Source organism: Martes martes (genome assembly GCF_963455335.1).
Source record: "Martes martes genome assembly, chromosome: 8".
Lineage (NCBI taxonomy): Eukaryota > Metazoa > Chordata > Mammalia > Carnivora > Mustelidae > Martes > Martes martes.
In genome coordinates, this window is record NC_137895.1 from 128448783 (window position 1) to 128461797 (window position 13015).

The window sequence follows — 13015 nt, forward strand, 5'->3', positions numbered from 1 at the left end:
AAAATGAGTTAAAACTACTTTGCCCAAAATCATTCAGAGAGTTAGTGACAGATTTCTGAACAGAATCCATGTCATTCTTATTCCCCAATTCTATATTGCTCAATTCTATATAGATAAAGTGAGAATTATGATTTGCTTTGGAAGTTGTTAATATGAGAATTATTATGGGAACTTTATCCCTAAAATTTTTATAAAGGATTAAAATCATTTGCTTATATGGCAACCGTCACAGTGTAATTGCTGGCATTAGGAAATTGTGAATGTGCTTCATTTGTTCTACATATATTTTCTCTGAAAATTGTTAAATTCATTTAATTTTATGAAGAAATCATATGCAAAAATCGCTTAGAAGAAAATAAATCCTTTTCACTCAGACTGGAGATCCAGACCTTAGTCTAAGTGCTGTATACACTAGAACTATTAACATGTGGACAGTATGCCACATGGTGTTTATTACAATGTGTGCCAATAAATTCTTTTGCAAAGCCTCATGCCTATCGCTGAGTGGGCTGCATTTACTTATTCCAGTCCATCCTGCACACAGAAGGTGACTCCTTTTCCTCGTGGATTACTTCCATCGTGCCCATCCTGTGTTCATTACCTTTGCCATCCACTGAATGCTAGAGCGCTCTGCTAACACTGCTCACTGATCCCAGTCCCTCTCAGCCTCACTGTAGGTCAGCTTTCAGGATCACATGTCTGATCGCCAATCACACATGGGAGAAATTCCAATGAGAACTGTCCTCCCTCACCCTTACTCTGAAAATCTTTGTCTGCCCTTTTTTTAAAACTTACCTCGCAGCTCATCATCTTATGAAGTCTTTACTGCATAACCCCAATTTTTAAAAATTGTTTTTTACTTTAGCCTCCTTAGTGCTTTATTTACTGCTGTTTATCATTAATTGTTCTTTCTTGGGACCTGAGAGTTTCTGTAGTTAGATGGTATCCCTACAGAGGCGTTATCCTTACCACAGGTCTTAAGTCATATTAAACCCCAGTTGGTTGAGACCTGCTTTCCTCCAAGTACATATATCAGTGGTACTCTGTCTGCCCTCCTAAGACCGAGGGAAAACTCCCCTCTGTCTGTTCCCAGCATCTCCCCTCCCCATCTTCTAAAACTCCCAGATTTTGCACCAAAATATACAAGAATTCCTACTTAGCAAATCACGTGCTTCGATCTGACTTTATAGCTAATCTGTGAGGGTAGCAAACATATTTTCCTCCTTTTACTTGGTGGGGGGACAATGGGGGAGGAATTCAGTTTTGTTGAGGTTTAATTGACAAAATTGTAAGACATTAAAGTGTACAGTGTGATGACTTGATACTTGTATCCCTGGCGAAAGATGTCCTCCATCGAGTTAATTAACCCATCCATCACCTCACCGTATTTACCCTCTTTGATACTGTTGTTGAGAACATTTAAGTTCTACTCACTCAGCACATTCCACTTATACAGTAGTGTTACCAACGACAGTTACCGTGTTAGATATGTTAGATCCTCAGGCTTTATTCGTCTTTACCACTGAAAGTTTATACCTTTCGCCAGCCTCTCCCTGTTTCCCAGCCCCTGACCGCCAGTACCCAAATATCACTCTTAAAAATGGCTTTCTTTCAGTTTTTCCAGGTATAAATTGTTGTTTTGATCCTTAACATGATTTTCCCCCATCAGAGTCCTTAAATGCACTGGAGGACCAAGATTTAGATGCTCTCATGGCGGATCTGGTGGCAGATATAAGCGAGGCTGAGCAGAGGACAATCCAGGCACAGAAAGAGTCGTCTCAGAATCAGCATCATCCCGCATCCCTGGAGATGCCAGATTTCAGCAGTGCAGGGGCTCTTGGTTATGGAGCAAATGTCGCTGCAGTTAGTGTTAGCCACTACGGGAATGACTTACCTCCCCCACCAGCTGACCCCATGGTAGACCTTCCTCCGCCACCACCACCGCCGGAACCTCTCTCTCAGGTCAGTGTCGGGGGCAAAGATGGCAGAACTCTTCGCTCTGCTACCTCTGCTTCCCGTGATCTTTGACTTTCTTCAAAAAGACAGTTACATTTATAAGTCTCTGGAGTTCTGAGATACTTAAAAAACAAGGATACCGAGTACATTCATTGCAAAGCCAGAATCCTCCATGAAAAGACGTTGGTGTGTATAAAGAATATATTGGGGCCATATTTAGGAGTGAATAGAGCTTGGCTAAAGTTTGTATTTGTACGCATTGTTCCTGACAATACTCAGTTTGGGGGTAATGTTTTATTACCTTGGCATCAACTGTGAAGCTGATAAATACATGTCTGTGTCCCTGTGCTAGCCTGGTACGTAAAGAATTGAAAGCATTCCTTACATGCTTCTGAATTTAATTAAATGGAATTTTGTTGAATCTGGCAGCTCTGTTCAGTGGGGCAAAGATACCCGTGAATCATTTGTAGTGTCGTATTTGGGTGGGGCAGTTGTGACCAAGCAGGTGACGAGTGCTCGGTATTATCAAATTTCTGAACACTGGGAAGCCATACATCTGGGAAATTTATATCATCGTTATTTGGGACATTAACTTATAATATGTCTTTTATAGAGTAAAAAAAGCACTTTTAAGGACTTTCCTTATAGTAAGCCACTTGAAAAATACTTTAAAGTAAGAACCCGGCTCTATCTCCTGTGGCTTGCACATTGTTGTACTGTGTGATGGTGGTCAGTATTCATAAATATGACCCTAGTGACCCTAAAAGCTCTTTCAGTGCCTTTTGAATGAATAATTATTAAATATAAATCAAATATTAAGTCATACTCTATCATGCTCATTGTTCTATTGTGTATTTATTGTAGAAATAATATTTAAAAATTAGTGATCCATGCAGAGACTCTTTTATTCCCCAGCTTTACTTCCTAATCAACATATAAGACTGTATAAGTTTAAGGTTTATAACGTGATGCTTTGATACACATATGTACTGCAATATGATTTTTGTAACAAGGTTAGACAACCTCCATCACTTCACATTACTTTTGTGTGTGTGCATGTGTGTACATGCACATATATGTGGTGTGAACCCATAAGATGTATTCTCTTAGCAACATTCAAGTACACAATACAGTGTTGTTAACTATAGTAGTAGCCACGCTGTACATTATTAGATTCCCATAACTTACTTGTCTTATAAATGGAAGTTTGTACCCTTTGACCAACATCACCCCATTTCCCCACCCCGTCCCAATCACTGGCAACCGCCATTCTACTTTCTGTTTCTGTGAGTTCAACTTTTTTAGATTCAACATATAAGTGAAATTATATGGTATCTTTCTCTGACTTATTTCACTTAGCATAAACCCTGTAGATCCACCCATGTTGTTGCACATGGCAAGATTTCATTCTTCTTTATGGAAAAATATATTCCACTGTACATCTACTACATTTTCTTTATCCATTCATCTATCTATCTATCCATTCATCTATCCATTCATCTAACACTTAGTTTGTTTCCATGTCTTGGCTATTGTGAATAATGCTGCAGTGAACACAGAGAGTGATTTCATTTTCTTTGGGCATATACCCAAAAGTGGAAATTTTGGATCATATGGTATTTTTAATATTTTGAGGAACCTCCATACTTTTTTCCATAGCAGCTGTACCAGTTTACAATCCTACCAACAGTGCAAAGGGGTTCTCTTTTTCTCCACATCCTCCCCAACACTTGTTCTCTCTTGACTCTTCGACAGCTGCCATTTGAAAGAGCAGAGGCTCTTAATGTAGTATCCATGAAGATTTCTAGGAGGCCATGATTTCCTGAAAATATATGCAAAATTGAATGCACATGTAAAGCTTTATGGGCTTCCTGGCTTTCAAAATATTCCTAAAGGGGTTGGTGGCTCAAAAAAAAAAAAAATTAAGGATCATTGGTGTAAGAAGATGTATGTCTGCTTTCAAGTGATTGGGATGTAACCAGAACAGCTCATTTCCTCATCATTATAAATAAGTAGGAGAATACTGAATGGGAAGAAATCAGAAACGGAAACAAACCATGGGAGACTCTTGACTCCAGGAAACAAACAGGGTTGCTGGTGGACAGGTGGATTGAGGAGATGGAGTAACTAGGTGATAGGCATTAAGGAGGGCATATAATGTGATGAGCACGGGGTGTTATATGCAACTAATGAATCATTGAACACTACATCAAAAACTAATGATGTATTGGCTATTGAATTTAAATTAAATAAATAAGAGAGTCATACTCCTATTCTTGGAATATTTGCTTACAAAAATCAAAGGGCTTTTGGGCTCATAAAATATTTCAGTCTAACCCTATGACCCAGCAATTGCACTACTGGGTATTTACCCTAAAGATACAAACGTAGTGATCCGAAGGGGTACATGCACCCAAATGTTTATAGCAGCAATGTCCACAATGGCCAAACTATGGAAAGAACCTAGATGTCCATCAATAGATGAATGGATAAAGAAGATGTGGTATATATATACAATGGAATACTATGCAGCCATCAGAAGAAATGAAATCTTGCTATTTGCGACAACGTGGATGGAACTAGAGGGTATTATGCTTAGCGAAATAAGTGAATCGGAGAAAGACAACTATGATCTCCCTGATATGAGGAAGTGGAGATGCAACGTGAGGGGTTTGGGGTAGGAAAAGAGTAAATGAAACAAGGTGGGATTGGGAGGGAGACAAACCATAAGAGACTCTTAATGTCACAAAATAAACTGAGGGGGGCCGGGGGGATGGGGATAGAGAGAGGGCGGTGGGGTTATGGACATTGGGGAGGGTATGTGCTATGCTGAGTGCTGTGAAGTGTGTAGACCTGGCAATTCAAAGACCTGTACCCCTGGGGCTAATAATACCATATATGTTTATTAAAAAATTAAAATTTCTTTTAAAAATAAGTAAAAAATATATATATTCCAGTCTATTTTCTGCCTAGTCATGCATGTTGGTCAGTGTTTTCTCGGTGAATTATAAGTTTGAGTCTACGTCTTAACTTTTAGGAAGGTTAGTACCCCTTTAGGAATTGTATAAAAACGAGGAGTTCCAGAAAATGCATGCTGATCCAGAAGAATGTGTGTAATTTCAGGGAGCGCTCAAATCCCTTGAGATTCACTAGCAGATTCCTCAGGTTAGCCCTGTCTAGAGCCACTCAGAGATTTGTGTGGACCATGTATGTGACAACTTTTAGAGTTGTCATTTTATCTTTGAAGTTACTAGCCCCAAGATACAAAGTATGGCTGTCTTCTACATCTTTGGGCTGAAGATTTTTGTTATAGTCATTTAAATTCTGAAAATCAAACGTGAAATTTGGTACCCCCAACACAGTCTTCTGTCAGCATAAGGTAACTAAGATGTTAGCCATGGCATGGGTACTTCCTCACTGCTCTTGTCTAGTGGACTGTGTTGAATGTCTTGCTGTTTTACAGGAAGAAGAAGCAGCCCAAGCCAAGGCCAATAAAATTAAGCTAGCATTGGAAAAACTGAAGGAGGCCAAGGTGAAGAAGGTAAACCATGAATCACGTTTGCATGGGGCAGTTAAATTAATAATATGGTATTATGCTGGATGATAAAAAAATAAATAAAATTTCGAGTGGTGTCTTCCAAATAGTTGTAATTTCGTGAAAATTTTAGTAGAGATAATCACATAGTTTTACTTTCTGTGACATCAGTTAGCTCATTTGTGCCTGATAAATCAGGACCTCTGTTAGTGTAAATGTGGAAGCTTCCAAGTTTCCATTCCCAGGGCTCCCTCCCTTGGGGGCACACCCTCTTGGGTTCTGCTCAGGTGTTCTGTAATAGTAAGTGGCGCCACCTTCTGGACACACCTTTACGGGGTCAGAGCTCAGCTTTCCATTGGCCTCACCTTGGCATTTCCACGATCGGTTTGTGCAATTTTGATAACCTCCCAGGCAGCCTACAGCCCTGCCACCCACCCTAGATGTCCTGCTTATGTCCCGAGATCCCAAATGTTGTTTTGGCTAGTGCTCTGGGTTCAAAGATGCATAAATTTTGAGTGACCTGCTTAATCCTAGTCTCCCAATAAGCCTGCAATTTTGAGTGTTTTCTGTAGACTAGGTTTTCCAGGAATACATATATTATAACGAAAACACGTGTATTTAATCTCAGTAGAAGCACATACCTAGTAACAGTTAACTGTTAATAACAGTTAATTTGGTTGCTTAGGAGAAAGATGAAACATATATCCTGAACATCTTCCTGGAGCGTGTATCAGGTCTAAGACCACATAAGAACTTTTTACTTCTAGTTGGGTGAAGAGCATTAGACTTTACGTTCCTACAGCACCCCTCATGGTTCCTTGAATGAAGGTGTTCAACACATGTTGGATGATATTCAGTAAATAGTCCTTGACCACCCCTGGATCCAGACATTCAGGGTTCATCTATGAGGTCTTCCCAGACCAATCTGTTCCCATTCATTTTAAACATGCATGCACTTTTTAGCATTATTCTTCCCAGTTCTCTACATTGATTAAATCCTGTGGCCAGTTACTGGAATCACACATCCTCGGCTTCCTTGCCCTTCTTTCTCCTTGTACTAACCTTATTAAACCCTAAATGAAAAAAAAAAAAAAAAACCCTGAATGCAGCTCTCCTCCCATTCAGCTGCTCTTGGCACTGCCTGGGCTTCCCAACAGAGCAATCACACACACCCGCTCACCAAAGAAATGATTCCTATCTTTCCTCTCCTTTAAAACCTCTGATACCTCTCTCCTCATCCACATTCTCTCAGCTAATGCTGTTGCTACCTGTGGCACTGAGAAAATAGAAGTACTCAGAAGGAAAGGTCCGTAAGTTCCTGACATATTTACTTTTCCTGCCTGCCTGCACCTGTGACAAAGAGTCCATAGTCTTTCCTGTTACTGTGGATGAACTGTTATGTTTCTGTGTGTGCTCCAGTTCCTGTACTGTCTCTCGTCCCTCTCATGCTAAAGGGGGTCCCACGGAACCCCATCTCACACAGAAAAGCCCAGTCCTCACAGCAGCATAAAGCCCCTAGATGATTTGGCTGCCCACTGTCCCCCACCACCTATACCCCATTCTCACTACCTGGTCTCACCACTGCTCTTCAAACACCCCAGGTATGCGCTGGCCTCAGGACCTTTGTGCTTTACCATGCCCTGCCTTGAAAGCTCTTCCCCAGATTCCTGTGGGTTTTCTCTGTTCCTCCCCTAAGTCTGGTCACACGCTCAGTCAGATCTCTACCTGACATTGCACATACACCCCCAATACCCGCAGCCCTTCCCTACTTTCTTTTTCTCTTCAATGCTCATCACCGTCCAACATACTATCCTCCAACTTGTTTATCCTGTTCATTGCCTACGTCCACTCCCCACCCCCACAGAAGTTCTTCCAGGGATTTTGTATTTTCTTCACTGATGCATCCCTATCTCAAGAACAGGTGCTGGGTTTACAGAAGTAAACCAGTCCAGGTGTGGTCCCTGCCTATGTAGAGTTAAATTCTAGAGGAGGAGTAAGTGTTAGGAAGGAAGTAAAGCAGAAAAAAGTGATGAAGAGTGCCCAAGTCACTTGTAGATGGACCTCGTGATGGGGGAGGCCCTCTGAGGAGGCAGCACTGGAGCAAAGACCTTGGCAGCAAGAAGAGCCCAGCTCCCCAAGGGTGTGTTGGGGGAGCAATCCCAGGCAGGGCTGTATGGCCATTGCTCGGAGAGCCATTGAGTAGGAGGGAAAAGGGAGGAGGATCTGAGGTCATCGAGGCAGGGCAGGCCACACAGCCTCACGGACCCGAAGAAGAGTCTGGAAGATATTATAAGTGCATTGGGAAGCCATTTGAGGGTTTTTAACTGGGGATAATATCTGGTTTTTAAAGATCATCCTGGCTACTTTGTGGAAAATGGATTGTAGGGGGAAGGATGACAAGCAGGATAGCCCTCTGTGCAGCCCACTCCAGCACAGTAGCTCACTGTCCATAACTGTGGGTTGCCCTGCGCCACTGACTTTACCTGTAAGATAAAACACAAAAGGAAATTACTTAAACTATTTTAAACCACTGGATTGTTTATAAAAAGAGGGCCACGTTGACTGTATTTTCAGAGGGGAAGTGAAAAGAGAAGTTGATTGTTAGATAAAAAGGTAGGACAACTAGCTTATTCAGTTGATTTGCTTCGACTGGGGACCAAGAGAGGGGTAGTAGATAGCAGCTGTTTCCTGCCCATGTCGAAAAGCCAGAGAACTTCTCCATAACTTCGGTGGGTAAGTGGTAACAGAAAACCCAAAGCACAACCTATTTTCATTCTGCAAAGAAGATGTAAAACAGAAGCCACTCTGATCAGTGGGAAAAGAGAGAAAATTAAGAAGCCAAGTTGTGTATTTGGTCTGATTTCAGGGGTTCCAAATGTATCCCTTAAAACAAAGCTTGTGAGCATAACCAGGACATACTTGCACATTACTGAAGTAACCAAGATGGGCTCCTACTAACCTTGCAACGTGGAAATCAAGTCTGTTTGAAGGACTTTGCCCTCAAGTGTTCTGTAGGGTGTAGACTTCATTTTGATTGCCAGTGATGTGCACAGCTTAGGTTACAAAGTTTTGGAAATGGAAAACTGGTGAATTTTGTATGTTTGTTTGTTTGTTTGTTTTAAAGCTCTGTGACACAGGAAAACAACTGTGTGTACATTTTTAGCACAGAAGCAAAAAAAAAAAAAAAACCTATGAAGGATTTAGGTCTAGCATATTCTTTTATTTAACAACTGGCAAAAGAAAAAAGAGAAATAAAAACCATAAAGTCTTTACTATAATAGTTTAGAAAGGGAGGTTTTTCCATGCTTCATCATTCTACCCTCTAGCAAACAGTAACAATATGAAAAGTGCTCTGCTTGCTGAATCACATAACTGGGATCTAGCAATATTATGTGTTGGTATAGCTACTCTTCAGCTTATAAATGTGATAGAAGCTGTTAAGAGTAATAAAAATAATTTCTTCTTGCTAAAAGTCACCAGCGTTCTCTTGTTGTTTTTTTTTAATTTTCTAAGTTCTGTAATTGTAGATATTTGTAACTACATGTGGATTAAATTTGGTTTGCAATTTCTGCCAAAAAAAAATTTAAAAAACAACCTTTCATCACTGTCAAGTTATGTGGTTTAGTTTTTTTTTCTCTATATTAAAAAGAAAACAAAACACAAACGTTTTCTTTTCTCAAGAATTCCTATGCCAAAATGAAATGTGATCAAATATCATTAAATTTTTCCATCAGGGAGATTAAGTCTTCTCAGTCCTAACATTGGCAGTGTTTCTTAGAACCTATAGCTACTCTATAGCAATAATTCTTAGCAGAGAGCAGTAGGTATGCCTTCCACACACAGAAAATAAATGATAGTAAAGAAAGCCCGCAATTCGAGGATTTTCTGTTTTTCTGTGCAACCCTCCATGCTTCATTTCTCAAGTCACATGAGTGTATTTTTGACATTGTGGCACTTGGGCCTATCATTTTAAATATGTCAAAAGACAAACATACAATACAAAAAAAAAAAAAAGCAACTATTCAACAAGAGGTTTCTGGGATATAGGTTTTCAAGGGAAAAAAACAGTCTTTTTCAGACAAACCTGGAGTAAAGTTCTACTCTGAGTGATCCTGGGGAGAGGACTTTTCCTGCCCTGATGTCTGTGTGTTTGACTCTCCGTGTGCAGGTGTTGAGAAGAGAAGGCATATATGCGCTTCAGTTTGTGGCCCCTCCAGCCCCTCGCCCAGATTTCTATCTCCACCCAGACCCTTGGTTGGTTTCCGTAACTCTGCATAACAGCCCACAGGAACCGGGCTCCTCATTCAGCTCACTACAGAACGTGTTCAAGATCAGATTAGGTGGAAGTGGGACAGGAGGGGCCCTTTCTCAGCAGCTCAGAACCTGACCCAAACTTTTGGGGAGGAAGAATAATGTTACCAATTGTATGGCCTCTTTAGTCCCTCTATTCATTTTTTTTTAAAGATTTATTTATCTGAGAGAGAGAGAGTGTGTGTGTGTGTGTGTGTGCGCGTGTGTATGTGAGAGGGAGAAGCAGGCTCCCCTCTGAGCAGCAGGCCCGATGCAGGACTCGATCCCAGGACCCTGAGATCATCCAGAGCCAAAGGCAGACACTTAATATACTGAGCGACCCAGGCGCCCCATGCACGTTTTTAATAGTGCCAAGTCTCACTTGAGTAGCCAGCACCAACCGTAGACAAACAGAATGGGCAGAACTTGTCTTTAGCTATTTCACCCTTCACTTTTCAAGTTAGAGTAGAAATTTAAGCAAGAGTTGTATCAGGTGTTTCTGGTTGGGGGTGTTTCCAGGCCTCCTCTGGGGCTGAGGATAGTGTGTGTGGTTGCAGCACCACAGGCTAGTGGTCAGGCAATGTTGTCTGAAAAGGGAAAGACAACATTTCTTTCTGGCCTTGCATTCAAAGATAGACTCCAACTCGATCGACTCCAACTAGACCTACTTCCCACTTAATTAAGTAGGATTAGTGATCTTGGTAAAGAATAAATGTGAATAAAAGTTCTTCCCAGAAGGAGTTGTAGGAAATCTTCGCAAAATATACATGTATAGTGAATGAGTGGGCACATTTCCAGTGTTCCTTTTGCAGACTGGATATATAGCACCATTATAAACGATAACACTTATAAATAACAACTACTATAACTAGAAATACACTACAAATGCACACGTGTCAGAGAAAATTCAGACCCTAGCTGTATTACATCATGAATTAATTCTGTTACATTACATCAGAATCATGGTCTCTTGGGGTAGGGGGTGGTCAGAAGATTTAATAACTTAGCCAAGTTGCCTGGGAAAAACCAGTGAAATCCTATGTCCTTATTGAAGATAAGTAAACTCTGCTCCCACCATACCCCCTAGATTTGGAATGGGATAATGACTAATTTGACTGTGAAATCAGAATAGTAGAATTTTTAAAAACTGAAATGAAAAGTAAATTTGATCACTGATTTGCCTTCCTGCCTCCATAATAGCTTGTTTCTCAGTCTTCATTCATTTTGCTTAATCCACCTCTAATCTCAAACATGTTCTGCTGTGACACAACCTTTTCGACCCTGTAAGACCTCTCAGTGGTGCTGTGTCGCTTGTACCCCTGACCTTCAAAAGAGTTGCAAAGTAACCAGCTTGGTCTTGCTTGTATGTTAGAACGCTCAGGTTGCATGAACTAGGACTCAGCTCCAGCTGGGCAAAAGAGAAGAATTTATTATAGATACCCTTTCAATCAAGACATGCTTCTGGGCTCTAGGATGAACCTGGACAAGTGCCGGAAAGATGTCACAAAAGCAGGAAGTCAGCACTGCTTTCTGTTTTCTGTCTCCTTCCCCAGAATGCAATGTCTGAAGACTGGGCAAGGTCTTTATGATGTGTGCGGTTTTGTTTTGTTTCGTTTTGTTTTTGTGAATTGGTTTCTCTACACCTGTGTTCTTAGCACCTTAAATAAGTACTGAGCATACGAGTTCATAGTGAGTGACTTTGCAGAATGCATTCTTACTTAAGTTCACAGAAACAGGGGCGCCTGGGTAGCTCAGTGGGTTAAAGCCTCTGCCTTTGGCTCAGGTCATGATCTCAGGGTCCTGGGATCGAGCCCCGCATTGGGCTCTCTGCCCAGCAGGGAGCCTGCTTCCCTTCCTCTCTCTCTCTGCCTGCCTCTCTGCCTGCTTGTGATCTTTGTCAAATAAATAAAATCTTTAAAAAAAAAATTCACAGAAACAGTAGCAGTTTTGAAACCTTATATCCATGGCCTTCCCCAGTGACTGGGATTTACTGGCTGCTCTGTGACTCTGTCCCCAGCTTGTTGTCAAGGTGCACATGAATGATAACAGCACCAAGTCACTGATGGTGGACGAGCGACAATTGACCCGAGATGTTCTAGACAACCTTTTTGAGAAAACCCATTGTGACTGCAACGTAGACTGGTGTCTTTACGAAATCTACACAGAGCTGCAAATTGGTAAGTCCCATCCCCCGTGAGAGACTGTGCTCCAAAAACCTGTGGGTTTGCTCTATGATGGGTTTGGGCCTATTATTAAGAAGAATTTGGTTCAAGGCTGTCAAGACTTGCCATAAATCACTCCACTTATGTCAGATTCAGTGCTTGCCTCTTCATTTCTCTGCGGTGAAGAGACTTGGATTATTGCAAGGGACCACAGCATTGGAGGATGACAGCATTGTTATTGCCACTTCTCTAGTGGTTCCATAAGGAAAAGAAAGTGACAGGATGATACCTCTCACTGCATGCTTATGAGTAAATTGAGCCGATTTGAGGAGGGCCTGAGTGTCTATAGCTAATATCCTTTAGACTTTGCTGCTTTATAGCATAACTCTGCCGTACATCAGTGTTCATTTCCCTTTCCATCATCCCCACTCCCTTTGTCTAATTGAGGAGGCTCAGCCCCAAAGAGCAAAAGACAGTTGGTCAAAATTGATGGAGTTTAAAAAAGAGAGAGAGAGATAAAAAGGCAATTAAAGAAATATCCTTATTCCTTCTTCTCATTGTTAAGATCACTCAGAGCAGTTTTTTTCTCTCAGGAGAGCTTGGTGGAATACAGAATGGCCTGCCTTAGAAGCTTTCAGTGAATTTTTTTTTCCTGAAGTAAAAGTTCTACAGTGAAATAACCTCTTGAAGTCCTTTTCAACTCCTGGAGTCAAATAGAGAAATGAAAACCTTCCTTATGTTTAGGTTTAGTTCCAACGTGGATACATTATTTTTGGAGTCTTAGGGAGTGATGTTTTAGAGCACGTATCACATGTCCCACAGCTTCATTCAAAGTTCTTCAGCCAATTACTGCTTCATGGTCCTCCACATGGATAGGAGGTTTACCACCATCTGGGACTATTTAAAGTCAGAAACGCTAATAAGAAAAAAGTGCAGTGACTGGCCATTCTACGATATTGTATTTTCATCTGTCTTCTTTTTTTTATGGCAAAGGAGTTGGAGATCTGACACTGAAGAAGAAATACAATAGGGGTTTTACAGTGTGACATCATGTAAGAATTAGGGATTCCTA

General features: G+C 41.0%; 1 protein-coding gene across 1 annotated transcript in view; it reads left to right on the forward strand.

The window, feature by feature from the left end:
- APBB1IP (amyloid beta precursor protein binding family B member 1 interacting protein) overlaps nucleotides 1-13015 on the forward strand; it is a 108882-nt gene that overhangs the window by 49601 nt on the left and 46266 nt on the right. Inside the window, exons 4-6 of the mRNA XM_080812134.1 lie at nucleotides 1670-1962; nucleotides 5420-5497; nucleotides 11799-11958. Of these exons, the coding sequence (XP_080668260.1) occupies nucleotides 1670-1962; nucleotides 5420-5497; nucleotides 11799-11958 (531 nt within the window). The remainder of the gene's footprint in view (nucleotides 1-1669; nucleotides 1963-5419; nucleotides 5498-11798; nucleotides 11959-13015) is intronic.